Source organism: Mesocricetus auratus, unplaced genomic scaffold (assembly GCF_017639785.1).
Source record: "Mesocricetus auratus isolate SY011 unplaced genomic scaffold, BCM_Maur_2.0 Super-Scaffold_100013, whole genome shotgun sequence".
In the NCBI taxonomy this organism is placed as follows: domain Eukaryota; kingdom Metazoa; phylum Chordata; class Mammalia; order Rodentia; family Cricetidae; genus Mesocricetus; species Mesocricetus auratus.
In genome coordinates, this window is record NW_024429196.1 from 75,435,794 (window position 1) to 75,459,542 (window position 23,749).

Sequence of the window (23,749 nt, forward strand, 5' to 3'; positions counted from 1 at the left end):
GAGGTGAGCCCCCCCACACCCACCTTCTTTTTCAGCTTGTGCCGGGCCCGCTTGGCTGCCCTGGCGCTGTTGGGGGCTTTGGGCTCCGTGTTGTTGATGAATTCCAGCAGCTCATCCACATCTCGGTGGTCCACCGCAGGCTCCCCAGGGATCCCGCCCAGGGTGCCCCCCTTCATGGGCAGCTCCTCTTTCCGCCTGGTCAGCCTCGAGCGGAGCTTCTCCCGGATCTCAGTATAATTCCGACTCGTCGGGGCAGCGGGTGGCTGGGGGAGGGGAGGTGCTGATATTATACCCTAGGCTTGGGAGGCCCATTGCGCTCCCACCCGCTGGCATCAGGTATGTGGTGAGAAGCCCGACAATTATTCTCTAGCGTCAGGCACCAAGGCCAAACGACTTCATCCTCAGTAGGCTATGAGCAGAAACAGTGTAAGAAGATGAGGGCAGAGCTTGGGGATCAAGGACTGGGGTGCCAGGGAAGCAGGTTTGAGTCCGGGCTTCATCACTTGGAAGCTGTATGACGTTGGGTGAGTCACTGAGTCTTTGTGAACCTCAATTTGTCACCTCTAAAATGAAGATAACAATGCCTAGCTCAAAGGTGACTAGTAATTTTGAGTTATTTCCACATCTCCTACCCTCAGCTGCTCTGCCCTAGCCAGCAGCCTTCTCCTTCTCTCGTTCCGAGACTTCTGAATGGCTCTGCTGTCAAGAGACAGCATGTACCCTGGTCTGAGCCTCGGCTAGCTGCCACACTTGGGGAACTTTCGCTTCCACTCTGCCTTCATCATGCATAAGCGCTCACTTCTCTGGGGTTACACACGTACACACTCATCAGAATCATTGCTTTCTCTCTGCCACTTCCTTCCCTTTTGCCTAAAGAAGAAAAGTCAATCTTCAGAGAAACCACGAGGAAAAACACAGCCAACAAAACGTTAAGAAATCCCGACCTCACAAATATGCCTCGAGGTGAAGCAAAGAGATGTAGGTGCGAGGACTCTCAGTGCCAGTGTGGGGGTGCAATCACTGCACGAGCAAGGGGTCTGCTCTGCCCCGGCTGCCCAGCCCTGTCTGCCCAGGCAGGCTCACTCACCGCATTGTGGCCGAAGAACTCACAGTAGCAGCAGTCACAGAGCTTCCCATCGCGTGGGTGGGTGGGGCACGAGGTGCAAGAGCTGCGCTCAGAGCTGCTGTCCTCTTCCTCGCCCAGACCCTCATCTGCCTCACAGGCCAGGCCACTGTGTGCAAATCTGTGCCCCTTGCACCCAGGGTCCCTGCTGCAAGGGAGAAGGGCCCAGAGGTGAGAGGAAGCGGTGCAGGCAGAGAAGACAGCAGGAACCTAGAACAGTGTCCTGACCCCAGCTACCGCTCCAGCGCCCTTCACCTGCCACACCAGGCCTCTGGCGAAGAGCAGGGTCTGCTAAGCGTCTCCACTGCCTTGGGGCCATCACAGATGCAAGATCCACTGTGGAAGCCTTGAGGGCGCTGTGGGTACCTCTCTAGCTGGCTCATCATCTGTCCACTTAGATTCTGAGCGAGTCCCATTACACAGCACGCAACCTCAAACAGCAAGTGCTTGGCGAACAGGAATCTGAACTGACTCATGGGCGGACAGCTCCTCTGGTACAGCCCAAATGATCAAGGAAAACAGTTTTGCTTCTACTTTCTCAGGGTCCTTACAACACATTTGCATCTGACATCTTTATCAGCAGGTAGAGCTTCCTTAATCAAGAGCTCTGCGATAAGAAAAAGCAGATGTGTCTCCTGGGGGCTATAGACTACAAGAGCTACTGCCTGGCCCTAGAAACACATCCAGTATGTTATCCTTTAAATCCTGCAAAATCAGTACCACTCTCAGCATTTAACAGTTGTAGAGACTGAGGCTTGGAGCACAGTACAACAGGTAGTAAAAAGCACATCCAGGTTTCCCTGTGTACAGAGTTCAAGCTTTCTCCACTTACATTCTGCCTGAACTCTGGCAATAAGCTGGGGCAACTCAGAATATACATGCTATTTTCCTAGAGTAAAGATGAGACAGGCTGAGTGGTCCCAGAATGAGAGCTGGGAGAACCAGAGCCCTATGATGAGTCAGCAGCAGCTGGAGAACTGCAGAAGCTGGCCCATGTTTCAGAGGAAGTAAGAATAAGGTGACAGCCGGGCGTTGGTGGCGCATGCCTTTAATCCCAGCACTGGGGAGGCAGAGGCAGGCAGATCTCTGTGAGTTCCAGGCCAGGCTGGTCTACAGAGCGAGTTCCAGGACAGCCTCCAAAACAATACAGCGAAACCCTGTCTCGAAAAACCAAAAAACAAAACAAAACAAAAAAAAGAATAAGGTGACAGTGTAGGGCAGGCCAGTGTAGCCCATGTCTGCTGTTGTAAAGGTCAGTAAATGTACGGTAGGGTTAGAAAGTCAGCAGAAGTTACCAATGGTGCCTAGAGTTTACTCCAAATTCACAATTCTTCAATTACATTAAGAAAAATTCCTTTTAGTAAAATTCAAACATTCAGTGTTTCTAAAGATCTAGACGAGTCACTACTCATCACTGGTGGTTACATGGACTTGGAGAACCCTATAAAAAGCGGTCCCCACCTATTCTCTCTTCCTGCAGGGATTAAACTCGGTCAGAGACTTCTGCATCTACCACAGAGGGAACCCCGCACTCACTCACTCATTTGTGCTCTCTCCTCCCTCTGCCTCCCTCACACGTCACTAGAGGTCTTCCTATACACATGAGGCTGGCCTTGAACTAGCGATCCTCCTGCCTCTGCTTCCCAATTGCTAGGGTGATAGGCGTGCACCACTTTGCATGGGAGAAAGCAGTTTGCCAATGTGTGTTAAGAACCCTCCCAAGAAACAGTGATGAAAAAGTCTAAAGGAAGAAAAAGCTTTAGGCCAGTACATCTTTAGATGTTGGTTATAATGTTAAAATGATGGAATTACCTAAATGTTCTGTAACTGGAGAGCAGCAAAAATGAACCACAGCTAGGATTCTCCAGCCCCAGACCTGAGCATTAAGAACAAAACACAGGAACACAGTACTACAAGTGAAAACTGCAAGATCCAAGTCTGTGCTGACAGCAGCAGCAGCAGCATGTGAGAGGCATGCGAGGTGACAGACAGGTCAAGAGTGGTGGCAGCAGGGCCGTGAGATCTCAGGTTGGGAAACAGAGGCCTATGTAACAGGCAGTGTCAACCCTGAAAACATCTGCCTCTGAAACATTCACATCCAAATAGCTGCGACAGAGTCACAGAGCTTCTTCTAGGGTTCTAAAGGGCCCGCATGTATTCAAACACACGCTTAGGATGCTTGTCAACAGTATTTTTCTTGGTTAAAAATTTGGAAATGAAAAGCAGGCTATGGTGGTGCACACCTTTAATCCCAGCACTTGGGAGGCAGAGACAGGTAGATCTTTGAGTTTGAGGCCAGCCTGGTCTACAGAGCAATTCCTGGATAGCCAGGACTATAGAGAGATCCTGTCTTGAAAACCCAAAACCCAAAACCCAAAATAAATAAACATGGATACTTAAGTTTTAATTATGAAAATGATCATTGTATTTAAGAAGTGTTGCTCTGTAATCCCTGAAGTAGAAGGATAAGGCAGGAGAACCACAAGTTAGAGGCTAGCCTGGGCTGCACACAGCAAGAACCTGTCTCAAAATGAAGAAAATTGCTACATTAAATATTTATGTCATTTACATACAGACATATCTTCAAGAAAACAGATCACAGTTCTACAAGTTTTTCTTTAGGTGTGAAGACCCTTTTCCTCTTTACATCTAAGCTTAAAAAAATAAGGAGCTGGGTGGTGGTAGCACACACCTTTAATCCCTGCAACAAGGAGGCAGAGTCAGACGGATCTGTGTAAGTTCAAGGCCAGCCTGGTCTACAGAGTGAGGTCCAGGACAGTCACAAATGTTTCACAGATAATCATATCTCCAAATACCAACCTCCTCCTCAAAAAAATCCTATAGCGAAACCCCTTAACTTAGAATGTGTTTATTTTGGTGCGAAGGGTTGAGCACAGGACCTTATGCGTGCTAAGATTGTGTGCACATTGAGCTGTCATTGAGCTACTTCTTCCAGCCCAATCTACACTTGATTCTATCCTAAAAGTGTTCTTGGCAGCTTTCCCGTAACTCTTCGGCTCCGGGAGAAGGGAGTGTTGCCTTCCATGCCACTCACTTACCTGTGAGTGCTAGGGAGTGGCTGAGAGCTCGATGGTGGGAGGAGAGGCCCACCGCAGTGCCCACCGCAGTGCCCGCTGCAGGGGTGGCTGCACCCAGAGAATGGTGGAGGCATCTTCAGGAGTGGCATGCTGGTGGAGGGCAGATGGGGGCTCTGACAAGGCCCTGGGGGGTGGGTGGCAGTGGCAACAGCCACAGGGCACTCTGAAGCCTGGGCAGGGAAAGGTGCTGCCGGAGCGGTGGGCAGCAGGTGAGGATGAGATGGTGAGCTGAAGGAGCCAGGGTGAGAAGGAATCAAAGATGCTGGATGTGGGGGGTGGCCGGTGGGGCTGTTAGGGGGAGCAGTGAGGTCTGAGTGCTGGTGCTGCTCCGAGACAGGGAAAGCCTCACCTGTAGGTGGAGGGGAGAAAGAGGGGTCAGACCTGGGAAGGAAAGCCCACACACAGGCTCACTGCTGCATCATCCTGCTTGCTGTGACCAGAGAGCGCAGCCTTTCAGCACAAGGCCCCTGGGGAGGGTATGGATAGCAGGTCTGCTGGACAGCGTTAAGAAGCCCAAGCCCAGGGAGGCTGTGGCTCAGCTGTGGTGTGAACAGAGGACGTCTCTGCTGTTTCTCTGGGTTTCTCTTGGCTCTACTTACATGTATTACACGTAGGCATTCCTGAGGCCTGAGAAAGGAAGCCATAGCAGCCTTGGGATCTGCCTCGGATCACATGGACCAGAGCAGCCAAGGTATGCCTGGCTCCTGGGAGGCTACAGACCTCTGACTGAGGTGGAAAACCCTCTGATGACTCTTCAGCAAGGACAAGATAACTGGAGTTACGCATTCAGTTCACACCCTTTTACAACAGTACCATTTCAAAGAACCCCGTCATCCATTTAGAATTATGGCAGAAGCAATCCAAAGGCTTTCCCTCTGGGTCTCTGAGCACTGGAAGTGAGTTTAAGGAAGACTCCTGTAGCCTGCCTTCTGACTCTCCTTTGGTGAAATTCAGTGCTGTACAGCTATCCCCGAGGTAGACAGAGTCTAGGGCGGTCAAGGAAGCAGAGGTGGCCAGGTTGTCAACGGTATAGAGGGCAGGTGGGCACGACCCAATTCTCACTTCCCTAAGGCTTTCCTAGGCCACTTGTTCCTCAGACAGTGCGAGGGCAATTTTTCCTCTGTGGAAGTATTTCTTAACTTCAGGGGCTTGCAGGTCGCCCAGATACAGTCAAGGACTAAGTTGTCCCTGTTGCCCTCAGAACAGGTCCACATTTCCTTGTTAATAACCAAATTTCTTACTGACTGGACCCAAGGAGACAGGCTAACAGCTAGCTACATAGAAGGGGACCCAGAACTTTCCAAAGCTTAAAGACTCACCAGGGATGGCAGGAGGACTCCCAAGCGAGCCGCCTGGCACAGCCCCGCTGGAGTGTGGGGAATTCCAGAGGCCTGAGAGCTTATGAGCTGACAGGAACGAGCTGGGGTCCCAGTCCCCTGAGTTCCCATGGCAGGAAGAGGAGGAGGGAGATGAGGATGATGAAGAGGAGGACGAGGATGAATGAGAGTCACCCCCACAAGACTGTGATTTGCAGGATGTATGTGACAAGGAAATCTGGAAGGGAGAAAGAAAAAGGCTCATGGTCAAACAGTGGAGCTGACCTTCTGCTCCTTCAGGCCCTTAGGATACGACTGAAGCCAATTACCACAGGTCATGCTCAAGTTCAATCGAGGGCGAGCGAGCCAGCACTTGGAAGACTATGGTGTTCCCAGTGCCACAGCTGTGTGGACAGTGGGAAAGAGCTGCTCCTAGGTCAGAGCCTGTGCACAGACTTGGGCGCTCTGAGGGTGAAGGACTGCCAACAAGATGAAGGCCTTGGGGTCAGAAGCGCGCTTGAGCACGCCTGCTCCCATCCCCTCCTCCTTCTCTCCGCTCACTTTGTAAGCATCCTGAGACTTATTTTATGTGTGTGAGTGTTTGCCTGAATCCATGTCTGTGCACCATGTGCACACAGGGGCCAGAAGAAGGCATTAACCCCAGGACTGGAATTACAGCAGGTTGTGAGCCACCGTGTGGGAGCTGAGACTCAAACCCCAGTGCTCTGGAAGGGCAGGCAGTGCTCTTAACCACTGAGCCATCTCTCTAGCCCAGCCTTTCGTTTATTTCTGTGGGTTTTTGAGACAAGGTCTAACTCTCTATGTCCTGGAATTCACTATGTAGAAAGACTGGCTTCAGACTTACAGGGATCTACCTACCTCTGCCTTCCAAGCACTGGGACTGAAGGTGATTGCTACCACACCAGCCCTTTCTTCTGTTTATGAATATACCTGTGTATGTGCATGGTGTGTATACACGTATGCATAAGCGCAGGCACACATGTGCCACAGTGTACAAGAGGAGGTCAGAGAGCAACCTGGGGAGCAGGTCCTTGCCTTCTGCCTTGTTGGTCTGCCATTGTGTGAGAAAGGCCTGCTGGCCCACCAGCTCTAGGTCCTGTCCTGTCTCCACCTCCCACTGTAGCAGGAGCAGGGGGGTTGCAAATATGCACTGTCGTGTGTGACTTTATATGGGTTCTGGATTCTGAGGACTTGAACCCAGGTCCTTAGCTTATGTGGCACGTGCTTTGGTGCTTTTACCCAAGTCATCTCCCTGGCCCTCTTCCTTCCTTCCTTCCTTCCTTCCTTCCTCCTTCCTTTTTTCTTTCCAACAACAAGGAATAATTCCAGAGCTTTGCACACACAAGACAAACATTCTGTCACCAAGCTACATTTCCAGTCCCAAGCTAGAAGTCTGGAAACTAAATTGACTCTGGGCAAATGAAAGTCTACAGGGGAAGGAAAGGTGAGGAGCCGGGCTGACTGACTCACAGGTGGCAGGCTTCCATGGCTCCTAGCTATGACTGTTGTCTCCTGACTGATCTGTGTCATAGTGGTGGCCTTTCCAACAGCCATAGAGCTGAAGGCATCAGGAAACAGGATCGGATCAAGCTCTACCTACGTCCACTAGCAGGCCCATGTCTTCTCCCCTCAGATCTAAACCCAATTTGTCACACTAAGCGCAGCTGGATGGTTCCTCAGAGCAGCCTGGGCAGTGCTTACTGAGGCCAGGGGAAAACAGCCTGGGTTCCTTAGGGAGGAAGCAACCCTGCATTCAGGGTCACCTGTCAGCTGTTACCTACCGCCACTGCATGTTCTCGACCTGTCTGCCTTTCATCCTCCTCCATGCTCTTTCGGCAACTCTGGCAGACCCATAGAGGCATCTCGCCTAGGAGGTTCTTGACGAGCTTTGGCATGAAGTCAGGGGGCAGCTTCTCACCCTGCAACACCAGTCCATTTTGTGAAGGGCCTTCTTCCCAGCCTTTGCGCTCGCGGTGACACAGCAGGCAACAAGTCTGCACAGACTGGCTGGAGGTGGGGGGCACCTGTCCAACACACAGACACAGGGGTTCCCAGGAGGGGAAAAGGCTGTCCTTAGAAACGGTTCTAACAGTATTCATAACACCACTTATTACGTGCCAGGCACTGGGATGGGCACTTTATAAACATAATTTAGCTTTAGTCCTTGTAACAGCTCTGCAAACAAGGTGTTCTTATTCCCATTTTTTTTTTAAGATGAAGAAACAGATTTCAAGAAGTTAAATGAGTTGCCCAAGGTTACAGAGCTAGTGAATGGTTGAATCCCAGTAAATCTGACTCCAAAACTCATGCTCATGTCCTCAGTATCAAAGAATAAAGAGGCTTCTTTCTCCCTCTCCGGAATGCCTAGGAAGGGCCACAGTTCTGTGTGGGTTACAGACCAGTCCTCACCCGGAAGGAGAATGGATGCACATTTTCTGGAGCACTGCAGGGGGGTTTTAGAAGAGGGTGTGCAGAAACAGCAAACAGGAAGACAGACCTTGGTGCTCTTTTGAGTAAGGACGGTAAAAAAAAAGCTAGACTCTGGGGGCTAGACACGCACTCTCATCACAGCCTCAGCACTAATCAGTTGACGACCTTGAGCAAGTTATTTAACTTCTCTGAGCTCTGCTTCCTGTCCACCTTGCAGAGTTGTGCAGAATGCTGCATGCTATAGCGCAAGCCCAGGTCATTATTGGCCTGTTTCTTCCTCCTACAACAAATCTGATCCAGTGTTTGAAAGTTCCCTTTCACAAACCTAATTATATTTATAGTCCCAATTAATGTTTTTTCTCTATTTTCCAACTCTAGTCTCCCTTCACTGACACTGCATAGCCTCGTCACTTCCTCTGGGCCGACAGGATGTTAGCAGACACACCGGCAGCACCAAACTGAACAGTGTGCATGCACTTCTCGTATTCTTGCACCGATGGCCTGACATGATCTTGTGCCTCTGCCACACCACGAGGAAATGGCCAGACTCCTGCCCCATATGTGGGACCTGGAGAAAAGGGGAGTGTTCCTAACGAATCAGTCAGCGAATCACATCTGTGAGTGAGCCCAGCTGAAACCAGATAGGTCTGCTCAGAGTAGCAGCAATATCCCTCAAGCAGTAGATTCAGGAGGAACAGTAAATGGTACTGTTGGACGGTGGTTTGTCCCACAACTCTGTGTACCTTTCAAATCTACCCTCCACTAGGTATGTGATTGTAAGGGGTGCCATTGTTGTTTCATGTGACATCACCTTCTCACAATGAGTTGGGATCAGAGTGTCCTCAAGTCTGCCATGCTGCTATCATACTACTCTGAGTCCCTGGTTTCTCCAAAAAAGGAAGGAACCAGAAGTGACCCAGGAACATAATGAAACACTTAGGGAAGTACAAGGACTATGGAAAAGAGTACCAGAGATGAAGACATTTTACAAGTGGAATGTGTAAAAGACCCAGCCAAAACACTTTGCCAGCCGGGCGTTGGTGGCGCACGCCTTTAATCCCAGCACTCGGGAGGCAGAGGCAGGCGGATCTCTGTGAGTTCGAGGCCAGCCTGGTCTACAGAGTGAGTTCCAGGACAGCCTCCAAAACAATACAGAGAAACCCTGTCTCGAAAAACCAAAAAAAAAAAAAAAAAAAACACTTTGCCAAGGGGCCGTCTCAATACGCAAGGCAGCTGCTCATGTTAAGTGCAGACGGAACTCATCTGTCATCTTACAAGCATGGAAGGTAGATGGAGGAAAATGGTTTGAGAAATTAAGGTAAAGGAGGACTTTTTTTTTAAATGTATTTTTTTGTTGTGTATGTGTGTGCACATTTGGGCACCCATGTAGAGGTCAGAGAACAAGTTGCTGGAGTTGCTCTCTCCTTCCACCATGTGAGTCCTGGGGATTGAACTCAAGTTGTCAACCTTGGCAGAAAGCTCCTGAGCTTGTCAAACCACCTCACAGGCCCCAAAGGGGGACTTTCTGAGAACAGTACCTAGGACATTTCTCAAAGCTGTAAGGTGAGTTGTAGTGATTGCAGGTAGAAGGGGAGGCCACCAGTACACAGGGCTTTGTTCCTAGGGTGTAGGGAGAGCATCACAGGCAACACCAGGATGAGGGTCTTCGTGACAGCTTTTGCTTCACATGGGCATGAGGGGCCTACACTCATTACATGGGTTTGTAGTTGCTGGGCTTTTTTCTTTGTTTTGATTTTTGAGACAGGATCTCATGAAACTCAGGCTGGCTTTGAACTCATTATGCAGCAAAGGATGGTTTTGAATTCCTCCTCTTCCTGTGTCTACTCCTAAGTGCTGGGATTATGGGCATGAACATGTGCCAGCATGTCTGCCCATGAAAGATATTCTGAAAAGAGTAAAAAAACCTTTACATCAATCTTTTCTTTCTCAGTGCTAGAGATCAAAACCAGGACCTGTGTATTTAAATCTTTTATATAATCTATGCAGTCTAAGTAGCTGTGGGTGGTGCTTTGGTGAGTGGAAACACTGGCTTTGGTGTTAACGCGAGCTACCATCACGTAAAGCTGTATGGTCCTGGCAGGTCCTACCTACCCTCTCTGCTCATCTAAAGTGGGAGAATGAAAGTGAAGAACTCCGCCAGTGCTAAACAGCTGGCACTGATCCCATGACGGGAACTAAGGAAACAATATATAGTCACTGATTTTATACCAGTAAGAACTTGTCATGTGCAATGAACACAAGATGACTTGTTAGGGTTAGTTTTTTGGGGGGGCATTGGAGGCTGACAAGGTCTCATACTGTAGCCAAGGCTGCCCTTGTAGCAATCCTCCTGCTTCAGCTTTCTAAGTGCTGGGATTACAGTCATAAACTTCCATGCCTGGTTTCTGTTAAACATCTTAACTTCTGCCTTTAACCCCATGACATCAAATGTTTAAGTCCCCCAAATACTCTGCACTTCCCTACCTCTCCCTTTGCTAAGGAAGATCCCCTTATCCCCATTTCCCGACAAATAATGGAGCAGGCCTTAAAGGTCCCAACCTAAATCCACAGCCCTCTAGACCATCCCAGAGGTCTTCTTACCTATGCCCACCTCGTACATCACGCTATTTATTTCATTACTTTCCTATTTTGGTTTTGTTTTGTTTTTTTGAGACAGGGTCTCGATATGTAGACCAGGCTGCCCTCAGACTCACAGAGATCCTCCTCCTTTCCAAGTGCTGGGGTTAAGACTTGTGCTGCCACCCCCAGCTTCTTTTGTCTTTTCTTTTGGATGCAGAACTCAGGGCAGCAGAGGCTGGCTCAAGGCCAACTCATCAGATCTGTGAAGTATCCTCATAGCATTATAGTTGGCAGCAGCTTGAGACCATCCTTAAGATTACTGCTTCCTGTGGAGCAGGTCTTCACCTCTCTTTCCTGCCTTTCTACCTGTATGGTTCCAATTTCAAACGTGGAAAAATGGGAGCCTGTAGTCTTCAAGGATTACAGTATGCTCCTAACTAAGGAAATAATGCAACCCTAGAGCTAACTTAAGCCACAAAACAAATGAACTAGCCATTACTGAAAATCACTCTATAGGGCAGGCTGCCTTTCCTGGTAAAGGAAGAAGCAGACATAGAAAGTTAATTAAGTTTTAACTGAAGCAGGAACACTATCTGCATTGCACAGAGTTGCCCAAAGATCCAAGTGACAGTAGAAAAAAAAATCCATTCAGGGCTGGAGAGATGGCTCAGAGGTTAAGAGCACCAACTGCTCTTCCAGAGGTCCTGAGTTCAATTCCTAGCAACTACATGGTGGCTCACAACCATCTACAATTCAATCTGGTGTCCTCTTCTGGCCTGCAGGAATACATCATCATTGTATACATGATAAATAAATCTTTAAAAAAAAGAAAAGAAAAAGAAAAAAATCCATTCAGCTAAAGGGATCAAAACAGTAGGCACTCAATTTACAAACCAGGCCCTTTGACTGTTTTGTTCCTACCAAGTCTACACTAGGGACTAGCTATCTAAAGCGCTCTCTTAAGTTTAGTACACTTAAGTCTTGCTTTTCAGAGCCATGCAATTTGGAGGGGCCTGTGACATGAGTTCTAATAGGTCTTATTAATTAAAAGCTCAAGAGTCAGATATTGGAGGTAAAGCTGAAGATCAGAGAGGCAAAGTGGCCAGTCACTAGAGAGTTCTTACCTCTACCAATGCTCAGACCAAAGGGGCGATCCTGTCCTCAGACTGCTTATGACTGCACTGTTCCTCAGACTGCATCTCTCTTGTTTCCTGCCTTATATTCCTCTCTCTGCCCAGCCATATCTGCCCAGCACCTTCTTAGTGCTGGGATTAAAGATGTGTCACTCCAAGTGCTGAACCACCTTTGTGTGAGCTCTGTTTCTCTTTTAGACTGGCTGAGACCTCTTCTTAAAACAAGAAAAGAGGCTGGGCAGCAGTGGTGGTGGCGGCGGCAGCGCTCACCTTTAATCCCAGCACTCAGGAGGCAGAGGCAAGCAGATCTCTGGGAGTTTGAGGCCAGCCTGCTCTACAAAATGAGTTCCAGGACAGCCAGATCTACAGTCTTCTTGCCTCAGCCTCCTGAGTGCGAGGTTACAGGTGTATGTCACTATACCTAACTGTCTCTTGACATTTCATCTCTGCTTTAATTTTTATTATTTTTAATTATGTATGTATGTGTTTACAAGTGCTTTCAGAAACCAGAGGTATTGGAGATAAGTTATAGGCAGTTGTGAGTCACCCCAATATGGGTGCTGGGAATCAAACTCAAATCCTCGGCAAGAACAGCATGTACTCTTAACTACTAATTTTAAATTAACTCAGTGCATGTGTGTATGTTTGCATGCATGTGCATGTCCATGGCTGAAGGCCGGAGAACAACTTTTAGGAGCAAACTTTCTTTCTACTATGTGGGTGCGGGAACCCTGCTAACTAAGGTCATTAGCCTTGGCAGTACAAATCTTCTTGGCTGAGCCCTCTTGCTGGTGCCTCAACTGTGCTTTAATTGCTAAGAGTGATAAGAACCCAACACCTAGAAATGCTACGGGGCTTCTAATTAAGGCTACAGCTGAGAAAAGCTCTTGGCTCAGGCTTTCTTCTCACTGAGATCTCCTGCTACTTTTTTCAAATTCTGGCAAACATGGCCCCTTATGCCTTGAATCAGTGAACCTAGGCTTTCAACTTGCTGTTCTCAAAGCTGTATTGTTATCTCTGAACAAAAACATGGTCATTAGATGAATGAAGACATCCTGTCCTTTTTCTTCACAAAGGCTCATAGAACTAATTCTTAAACCCAGAATCCCGGGGCAGCAACTAATTGCTCCCACTCACCTTAGATTAAATTTCAGAGCCTCTGAGGTATAGGTTTAATTTTAAGCAAAACATAAAGAAGGAAAACTTCTAGTGGTTCTATTGATTTTGTATCTTGTCAAAAAGACTTCAGGAGGGGCTGGAGAGATGGCTCAGAGATTGAGAGCACTGGCTGCTCTTCCAGAGGACCTGAGTTCAATTCCAGCAACCACATGGTGGCTCACAACCACCTATAATGTGATCTGGTGCCCTCTTCGGGCCTGCGGCAGAACACTGTATACATAATAAATAAGTAAATCTTAATTAAACAAAAAAAGACTTCAGGATAACTGTTTCTCTCTGCAGTGGGAATGCTCACAGGCACCCCTGCTATACTGTGCACATTACCAGAGCAGAAGAGCGCCAGGCTTGAGAAGCTGGGATCTGTAGTCACTGAACCTGGTGTCTCTGCTCTTTGGCCAGCCCAACTATTTCTACTTGTTCCAAGAAGCACTAAATTAAGGCAACCAGTGTTTCCTGGATAAACAGACCAAAGAGGAAATTTTCTTCTTCATGTAATACCACTTTTACCTTGAAAGAATGTCTTTGTTATTCAGACATGAGCATTAACAGACATTGTCTCAAAAAATAAACATATAAACAAAACAAGCCCATTATTTCAAGAAAAACAGCCAAATATTTATGGCCAATAATAAAAATTCAAGCTTTCAAGCAAAAATTCAAATTTGAAAGTTAGTCATGGTGGCTCACACATCTAATCTTAACACTTCCAGAAGCTGAAGCAGGAGGATTACCATGAGTTTGTGGCCAGCCTGGTTACAGAGGAGAATCTGTCTAAAAACAAAAAAACAAACAAAAACTTAGAATTTGGGAAAGCTTATATCACTTACCGTGACCTTTAGAGTGTTCAATACTTGTCTGAGGAATCAGTGAGGTAATTAACAGATGTTATTTTGTTGGCATGATAAATGAACCTCATTTTCCAAGTGACTAAAGCATGATTTCACAGAATTATGCACCGGCAAAGGATCTATCTGAAACGCACAACAGAATTTTTTTTCTTTCTTTTTTTTTTTTTTTTTTTTGACTTTTCAAGACAGGATTTCTCTGTATAGTCCAGGCTGTCCTGGAACTCACAGAGATCTACCAGCCTCTGCCTCCTAAGTGCTGGGATTAAATGTGTGTGCCATCACCACCTGGCTCAGATTTTATTTTTTTACTTTTATTTGGAGACAGGGTCTCACCGTGTATGGCTGGCCTCAAAATCGGAGCTCTGTCTGACTCTTCGATTAAAGGTAAGCACAACTATGCTAGGCTCAGACAGTGGATTTTAATGTAAAATGAATATGACCACTTCAACACCCGACTCGGCTTTGCGTATGCTGAGCTGGCACTCTACCATCTGAACTACGTTCCCAACCTAAGACTGTGACTTTACTCTGTGTGTGTGTGGGGGGGGTTGTACATACATGTGTGTTACCACAACTACTCTGCTTTATTTCCTTGAGCTTGTGTCTCTTACTGAACCTAGAGCTCATCATTTTAGGCTAGGCTGGCTGGTGGGCAGGAATTCAGCAAATCTTTTGTCTTCACATATTCCCACCTCCAGCTGTGTGTTGGATTACAAGTATACATAACCACAGTAGCTTTTTATTTGAGTGCTGAGGGTCCAAACTCTGATTCTTACACTTACATAGCAAGCCTTCTCCCCCAGCTTTATTATATAAAAAAATCTGCAAAAATGAAAACAGGAACATTCTTCTATTCAATGTATAAGTTAAATATAGTCATCATTATTTATTTATTTATTTATTTATTTATTTATTTTGGTTTTTCGAGACAGGGTTTCTCTGTGGCTTTGGAGGCTGTCCTGGAACTCACTTGGTAGACCAGGCTGGTCTCGAACTTACAGAGATCCGCCTGCCTCTGCTGGGATTAAAGGCGTGCGCCACCAATGCCCGGCAGTCATCATTTTTTAAAAAAACAGCACATTTATTTATTATGTACATGAGTAGACACGCACAGGGGCACACACGCTATATCATGTGTGTGGATGTCAGAGGACAACTTCCCTGAGTCTTCCTCTCCTTCTACCATGTAGACCCCAGGGATGGAACACAGGTCCTCAGGTTTAGCAGTGAATGCTTTCCCTACTGCCCCCAAATAACTACTTTTAGCAAGAGTTGCAATTTATGTTAATGTGGTAAATCAAATACTATTGTGTTTTTTTTTAATCTAGGACCTACTATGTGCTAAGCAATAATCCTTATCAACAAGTATATGGCTTGTGGTGTTATCTGTACAGCTTTGGGGGCATGACTTAATTTTTCACATTGGCCTTTCTGTCCACAGTTTATCAAGTGTCAGAGAATAACCCTGATCACCAGACCAGACAAGTGCCAAGATCTTTTCTGAAGCTGGACTGATTTTCAACATTTAGCCAAGTCTCATTCTCCTAGGAATTCCTTCCAGTCCCAAGAGTTCATGTATGTTTGCACCAGATTTCCCAAGACACATCCTGTATCTAGTCAGCTGCCCTGCAACAGGTTCTAAATTGTACTCGGAAACAGCCCATGAGAGTACTCTCTCTCTCAAGATACCAAACTCCAAGAGCTTGCCTGACACCAAGGCAAAGTAGCTGACAATAGCAGCTAAAATTTCTTATGTCAGACACTATGCTACACGCTGGGAAACCCCTTGATAAATTCCTTTGACCCTAGTCAAAGGTCAAGGAAACTCTGCACTAAGCTAAGTTAGGATAATCCTAGTATAGCACCTGTCATACTGTGCCATATTCCTGGCAGATTGTAGCTCTCTGGAGATGGAGTAGCTGGTGATCACTGACATATGTTCAGAAACCATGTATGGCTTGTTGCCTGTCACATAGCAGGCATTAAATAAATGGAATGTTACTGCCCTTTTGGCTCATTGTGTTGGCTACTTAACATCAAGAATAGAATGTAAAACAGCAAAACTAGTGCCTTTCTGAAATGTTATGCTGAAGGCATGGCTCTGATAAGAAGGCAGGCAGAGCTAAGACTCCTGGAATTCTAGCAATCACAGCTGCAGCTAATGCTCTGGAAGCTGACCAAACCCCACCTCAGTGGTCTGGGACTTCTGCTGCGACTCTTACTCAGTGTGGCCCTTCCGGGAGGCAGAAAAAAAGCTCACTTTATAAGGCCAATTGGTAGAGAGCCTGCTTTGATGTGCAAGCCGAGTAAGGACAACACAGGGAGGCTGCTGAGCTAATGACCCCAGCAAGCCTATCCATTCAGTTTCAGAACAAGGGAAGGCCCAAGTTATTCACTTAACTGAAACCTTGGCCAACTGTTGTTTTACTTAACTCCAGGACAGGTTTCTCATAGGGAAAAGAGCATGAACTTTGGAGACATAGTTCTAAGTTCAAATTGTTTGGCCATTTCCAGTATTTCAGAGCATTACTCAAAATTCTGAGTCTCAGGTTTCTCGATTTATGAAATGGGAATAACACCATACTTCACAGAGTTGTGAGGACAGAAGGAAATAAATTATGTAAAGTACCTGGCCTGGGTCTGGCACACAGTAGGTGCTCAATACCCGTTAGTTTCTTTCCTCTTCTGCCCTGGAAGAAATGATAGGGAAACTTACTAAGTGAGACTTGCCCAAACCAAATTTATTACTCGAAGCACAGGACAGAGAACTAAACAGTGACCTTCAAGGCATCTCTGAACCCCCATGGCCCTCATTTCCTAATAAAGATCTTCAGTTTCTGCAGCTCCTCTGACCCTCTTTTCCTGCCTTAGTTTCCCCACATCCTTTTCCAGAATAGAAATAGCTACTTCTTTCATCCTGAGAGGGGTGGGATCTAAAGGGAGCCAAGAGCTTCAGCCAGAAGACAAAGGAGTCAGTTGGTTTATGAAACTGCAGCACGTCCCTCCCTTGAACTAGCTCATGGCTACCTAACGTGACGTGTGAGGATGACAGAAAGGCGCAACTCAGACCCTTCCAGTACACAACCTGCCTTTCCTTAGTTCTTACCTGCCCACGAAGAACCATTGCATACTCCCTTCCCCAACTACATAATGCACGGCCATCCCCTTTTTTCTAAAGACTCAACTTGGGTATGCAACCCTCCAAGTGCAGTCAGAATGAACAGGGCTTCACTCTGGACCCTATGCTCTTTCACGGTTCTCTAAAATAGAGGTGGTCTCTCATCTTAAACAAACAAAACAAAAAACAGGGCTCAGAGACCCACCTGCCTCTGCCTCAAGTGCCGGAATTACAGGCATGCACCACCATGCATGGCCCTACCTCACATTATCTTAACTGTTTAAACCTGTTATCTCTACAATACCACGGGATTTCCAAGGCCATTTGCACTGTTCCAGAATCACGTACTGCAGTCACTGAGCAGAGGCACAGTGGGCTAACACGCACAAGACTAGCAGCTGAGTCTTAGGAATGAACCACAGCTGGGGATGTGGAGGAGGGCAGGGCTGGCTGGTTTGTGCAAGTGTGAGTGTGCTTGCGAGTGTGCACCAATGTTTTGCCTGCATGTGCACCATATTCATGCCTGGTGCCTATGGAAGCCAAAAGAAGGTGTTGGATTCCTTGAAACTGGTGTTACCATTATGAGTTGCCATGTGGGTACTGGGAATGGAACCCAGATCTCTGGAAGAGCAGCAAGTGTTCTTAACCCCAGAGTCAATTCTCTAGCCTGTTTTAGTTTTGTTTTGTTTTTAATGATGTTAGGGATCAAACCCAAGTCCTCAATCCTTAGGCAAGTTTTCTACCATTGGGCTATATCCTCAAGCCTTCAGCCCCTTAAAAAACAAAACAAAACCCCCCACAATGCTAGGCTTCCTCAATTTAGCAGCTCCCAGACTCAGCCACACTCAGAATCTCCTAGAACAATCCAAAAGTGGATCCTGGGTGGGTTCCTGCCCTAGTTGGGTAGGTCTGGGATGGGACTGAACAAAGAACAAAGGATCTGGTGATTAGTTAGGCTAGGGTGAGGGCAACATGGACTAAAGAGAGCAGTCATAGTGGCCTCTCCCACAGAGAATCACTTCCTCACACGGCATCACAGACCGTCACCATATCAAGTCTGCTCTCCTACTTCACATCAGCCACTGACTCCTCAATGCCCACACCACTTGCAGTGGAACATCAGCCTGATTTAGCCCTGCTCTCCAAATGAGTCCAGGCAGGGCTCAGCTCCCGGTGGTTCTCAACCCATGGGTCATGACCACTTTCATAGGGTTCGAATATCAGATATCCCGCATATCAGATACAAGATAGTCACAATATTGATTTATACCTAACAAAATTACAGTTATAAAGTAGCAACAAAAATAATTTTAAGGTTGGGGGGGTCACTTCAACATGAGGAACTGTACCAAAGGGTTGCAGCATTAGGAAGTTTGCGAACCACTGCTGTAGAAGCTACTGGCTTTCTCCACCTTACTTTCTGGAAATAGTCAACCATGAAGACTGTGTTCTGAAGAGCTTGTCTTGGCTTTCCCTGGGTTACCATGTTTTGGGCATCCCAAGCAGCAAATACTCACAGTAATAGTTACAACTGTGCTAAGTTCTTGACAGGTAGGAAAAGCCAGTCCCCTAACATTAACCTGATAAGCTTGGATTTACTGTCCCCCCCCCTTTTTTTTAAAGATTTATTTATTTGGGGACTAGAGAGATAGCTCAGAGGTTAAGAGCAGTCACTGCTCTTCCAGAGGTCGTGAGTTCAATTCCCAGCAACCACAAGGTGGCTCACAACCATTTGTAATGAAATCTGGTGCCCTCTGGCCTGCAGGCATACAATCAGGCAGAACACTATATACATAATAAGTAATTTTAAAAGATTTATTTATTTATTACAGTGTTCTGCCTACATACCAGAAGAGGGCACCAGATTTAATTGTAGATGGTTGTGAGCCACCATGTGGTTGCTGGGAATTGAACTTACGACCGCTGGAAGAGCAGTCAGTACTCTTATACTCTGAGCCATTTCTCCAGCCCCTACTGTCACTTTATAAAGGGGTAAACAAACCAAGAGGGCTGACAACTCTTGTAAAGGCCACTTAAGAGGATGTAGGATTTATACCTTTTTTCAAAGACAGCCAACACTGTGCCTTCTTCTGGTACTATTACAGTTACTATGCATACATCCTGAACAGTATTAACTCCTTGAAGACCGGAACCAGATTTCATTCACTTCTGATCTGTAACTAGTCCAGAGCCTGGCATTGTGGGGCCACTTAGTGTTGGCAGAATAAGTGACTGCTAGGCAAGAGGACTACTGGGTATGACAATGTGTGTTCCAGAACTGGACTAAAAGCGTACCAGCGAGTTTGGTGTTGTGAAGTACTCAATAGTCATGAACTGAGCAATAAAGATCATGCATAATACATAGCCTGATGTGATTTAATTAAAATGGTCCCTGCTCTAAAAAAACCTAAATACAAAGGGTGAATGTGTTATGACCTTAGTCATCTATCTATTATCAGACATTAAGCTAGTAAGTCTGAGAACAGTTTAAGGAAATTAATTTTTTTTAACTGAGTGGGCAAGTCTGTATCAGAGATCACTGGCATTTTTGCACTGAGTCTTTTCTGGCTTACAAAGAACTAGGTGGCAGGGATGCACGCTTATATCATCTCCCCCCACTGGCATGAAAGTGGTGCAGGTGTGAGCCAGCAGGGGATGGTCTTGGAGGAAAAGAACTTCTTTGGCCTTCTGTGTACCTCAAACAAAGGCCCTGGTTACAGAGATCATTTTGAAGCTTGCTGAGTGAATTAAACATAACGAAATGGTTTCAATAAAGGTACTGACTGATCACCTTGGCCAGTTCCTCGAGGGAACAGATTTACTCTGAGCAGTGGAAGAACCAGGCCTCTGGAGACCCTTTATGCTAAACTGGACTGTCCCAGGGGATGCTGGAGAGAGACAAGAGGGAGAGCATAGGATGAGCTCATTGCTGGTGTCCTTAGCAAGCCTCCTGGGTGCTAACTGCACACAGGTTATCAGCTGAATGGATGAGACTAAAAGCAGCTGACAGAAATAGTACAAGGCTGGCTTTGGCCACTCAACACAGCTCCTGCCACCCAGAAGACTCTGCACACGAGGCTCCAAAGGGAAAGACGGCAGCTCTGAGACACAAAGCAGGAGGAAAAGGGAGGTGTTCAACTCAAGTCAGTAAAGCAGTTTTCGCTGCCTCCTGGGCCTGCTGTGAAGTTTTCCGGGCTGGGCCGCCTCCTCCTTGCTGCCATCCTTTGCTAACAAGACAGCACCTGTTTAAGCTCCATCTTCAGGTAGAGGAGGGTGGGGAAGCTGGGTGAACAGACCAGGTGTCGTGGGGTCCCAAGTAATCCTGAAATGTACAGGTCATGAAAATGCATAAAGAGGCATGGGAAGAGCCAAGAGGCTGGAGCTCAGGCCACCTAAGGGAAGCACGCGCTGCTCAGGGACTAGGGATGACTGCATGGAGAGACATGCTATGTAGCCCAGGCTGGCCTGCAACTTGCTGTGTAGCTTAGACCAGCTTTGATTCAACGCTATCCCTATCTCAGCCTCCCAAGTCCTAGAATTACAGGCACAAATCACCACACCTTGCCACACATTTCCTTCAGAACAGCAGCTCACTTTGAGATTAAAAACAAAACAGTATGTAAGTTTGGACCATTGACTGGAAGTGGTCTCATTTGTCACTTGGTTCAGCAGTGACAGTGACCCTGAGCTTCACCTTCCCTGCCAACTCCTCATCCAGACAGAACCAAGGTCCTTAGGAAAGGCCTGGCAGTGAATAAGGAAGCGGGACCAGTCTCTATCCTCACCAGGCACCTCTGACTAGGGCACAAGAGGCTGTTTCCTGAATCCCATCTCTACCTCCCAGCACAAGGTGGGGTAAAATCACAGCAGGGGCAGCTGATGTTTCCATTCCCTTGAGTGTCTAAGAGTGAATTTTTATTTAATCGGATCTTTGCCTTGTATCTCTAAGTGGGAATCATTTATGTAAATAGTTGCTGTGGGTTTCTGTTTCTTCATCTGAAAAACATGGAAATTGTAGTTATACCTCTTGTTTGTTTACTGATATCTGTTAATCACTAGGAACAGGGATCTGATAGTGATTGCATTCTAGAACTTGTATAGAAAAGCAGATAAAGAACTCTATCATCAGTGGTTAAGCATCATATTAGTGCTAGATGCTGAGGAGAAACACAGGAGAGGTGGAAAGGTTAGAAGTCCTGTCAATCACCTGGCATGGATAAAGGAATGAATTCTTAGGTCAAGAAGTAGATTAGATGAGAATCTATAAAAAGCTGATCAGAAGAGTTTATGAAGGTTATAATTTTGGGGAAAATCTGTACTTCAGTAACACTGAATGCTAAGATACCATCCCAACTTTCCAGCCTCTCTACGTGAGTGGTACCCTAAAGGACTCTGATGGGAGAGGAAGAGGACAAGAGACACTTCCATGACTCACTCTCCCAGATAACAACACTCCTGGTGAGGCGGTGGTCAAATATGTTAGAAAGGGAAGAGACCTTTGGCTAACAGCTAGACCCAGCAGGAGGAGTCTACCCTCTGAGTCTCATTTGAAATTTCCCACAGCCTAGGCTACAAGGCACGATGATGGCAAGGATTCTGACATTCAAGAAGTTGTGGCATTTTCATTAATTAAAAATCTTCTCACCGTGACACAAGACACAGAGGAGACCAGCATCAAAACTGGGTCACGACAAGTACAGGTTCTGGGCTGACTCTTCCCTGTCTCATTCATCTAGTTAGTTCTACTCCGCAAAGGCAAAGCCTGGGATAGGTACGGGGGATCACGAGAATGGCATCCTCTGAGTTCCCTGTGTTTACAGTTCACGGCTTGGGGCACACACACCAACAAGTTTCCTCACAGGAGGAGTGGTGCCACCAGAGGGAAGCAAAGAGGGTTGTGGGCAGAGAGGGCGCGTGGTGTAACTGGGGAGGTCAGGGAAAGCTTTCCAGGAATGGTACCCCAAATGGCATCCCCACTCACATGCACAATTCCAGAGTTTCTACTAGAAGGCTGTCAAGAGCCATGCCTTCAGGCTGCACCAGCCTCCCAGAGTCCCCTGCTGCCCGATGCAGTGTCTGCAGAGCCAAACGCATCTTCCGCCACGCCTCATCCTCATCCGGGCGCTGCATCCGACCCTCCAAGACTCCTGCAGGGGCCTGCCTTCCTCGGCAGGCTCAGCCAAAAAAACCAACTCAAAACTCTTTTGTCAGAGCAAGCTTAGGGCAAGCCACCCAGCCCCGGGTGCCACAACCCTCCCTGAGCAACTGTGGCCCACGCCACCCCGGGCTTCTCCTGTTCTCTCTTTTGCTCAAAAGAAAGTGACCTTCCAGGTGGCAAGCTGGAAGCTTTCGAGAACCCTCCCGGATACTCTTACTCCCACAGGGTTCACCAACTGCAGGGCTGGCGGGGGTCGGGGCGGGGAGCAGGAGCCGCCTTATGGGACAGGAGGCGGGAGGAGCCAGGACTCCCTCCTTAGCGGAGTTGTTCTAACAGTCTTTGGGGCAGCCTGCCTGTCTGCTCCAACTGTTCTGCTGGGTGGGGAAGGGAGGGAGGGAGGTCCCAGAAGGCAGATGCGGAGGTACAGCTGTTGAGGGCAGTGGCTGCAGACGGTGCTGGGGGCGGGGGCGGGGAGGGGGAGCGCGCAGAGGCGCAGCCTTGAGGTTCCAGCTCCCTGAGGTGAGCTTTTAGGGGATGGAGGGGGGGGATCGGGTGGGTCCAAAGGGAAGTGGAGGGCAGAGGACTAAGCTGTTGTCTCAGGACCCGAGCCAGTCCCGGAGAGCCGAATGGCCGGAAGGTTTAGCTCCGGAGTGGGGGTGGCACCGGTAAGGGGGTTGGCTGAGCTGCGGAGCCGGGGTCCAGCCTCCATCCCCGGCAAGGGGGTCGGAAGCCTCTGCTACGGACGTGGGATCTGGCCTCAGCCCGACAGCATGCCCATGCCCGCGCCCGCCCCGCGCCCGCTCCCGCTCCGGGGAGGTGAAAGCAGCCGAGCAGCCGGGGTCGTCTTGCTCGTTCCTACCTGGGGGCCTGGAGCCAGTGTGGGCTCGTCCTCCTCCCTGGGGCTGTCGCGATCCGGCTCCGCGGGCGCCTCCGGGGGCCCTGCACCCGCTCCCGCTTCCAGGCTCGGCGGCGGCTGCGGCTCGGGCGCCTGGGGCTTCTGCAGCCCCGCGGCCCGCGCCCGTTCCCGCCGGCCCGCGCCGCCGCTCGGCCTGCTCCGCCTCCGCGTCATGCTGCCTCCCGCGCCGCTCCCCGGCTCGCTGGCTCCCCTCGCGCCGCCGCCGCCGCCGCCGCCGTCACCGCCGCCGCCGCTCCCCTCACAGGACAACAGCCAATATGGCGGCACCCGGCACCCCTCCCCGCCCGCTGCCAACAGGTCAGAGGGCACCCTGAGTCCGCGCCGCCGCACTCGCCTCCGAAGCCGCGGGCGCCATGTTTAACAAGGGCACCGCCCCGCGTACCGTCGGGAGACCAGCCCAGAGGCGAGATCCTACCCTAAGCGTGCACCCCGAAGGCCACCACCTGCCGGAGAAACACGCGTGGCGCTGTGAGAGCGGGCCTAGTAGCTTAATTGTCCCTTAAATGATGAGTGAAATAGCTAATCTGTGCTGCGATACTTTCACACTCATCGCCTGGCTCCTCCCTACAGCACTTGGAGACAGGTACGCATTATTCCCATTTTGCAATGGAGAAACATGCAGGAGGCTGCAAAATGGCCACGCAAGGTTGCTAGATTATCAGCCAGCCACAGCCGACGGGCTCGAGGTCAGCTTGAGGTGAAAGACACCGAGAATACGGGCGTCTTCACTTGCAGTGTTCTGTGCTCGGAACTGCAGGACCCAGACCCAGGTCCTTCTTGAGTCCCGTGGGAAAGGTGGTCACGTAGATATACGATTAAGACCAGTGTG

General features: G+C 48.4%; 1 protein-coding gene across 7 annotated transcripts in view; it reads right to left on the reverse strand.

Moving 5' to 3' along the window:
• Fam193b (family with sequence similarity 193 member B) overlaps positions 1 to 22,991 on the reverse strand; it is a 33,175-nt gene extending 10,184 nt beyond the window's left edge. The window contains exons 1-8 of one of the 7 annotated variants that reach the window (XM_040756041.1): positions 22,864 to 22,946; positions 21,828 to 22,020; positions 16,358 to 16,418; positions 7,340 to 7,582; positions 5,541 to 5,775; positions 4,183 to 4,570; positions 1,088 to 1,271; positions 24 to 263 (exon numbers count right to left, since the gene is read on the reverse strand). In XM_040756041.1, coding sequence (XP_040611975.1) covers positions 24 to 263; positions 1,088 to 1,271; positions 4,183 to 4,570; positions 5,541 to 5,775; positions 7,340 to 7,453 — 1,161 coding nt within the window. In that variant the 5' untranslated portion in view covers positions 7,454 to 7,582; positions 16,358 to 16,418; positions 21,828 to 22,020; positions 22,864 to 22,946. Of the gene's footprint in view, positions 1 to 23; positions 264 to 1,087; positions 1,272 to 4,182; positions 4,571 to 5,540; positions 5,776 to 7,339; positions 7,583 to 13,707; positions 13,852 to 16,357; positions 16,419 to 21,827; positions 22,541 to 22,863 lie in introns of those variants that run through there. The other 6 variants (XM_040756040.1, XM_013119308.2, XM_040756042.1 and 3 more) reach the window with 6 other exon arrangements.
• Positions 22,992 to 23,749: the final 758 nt, after the last annotated feature.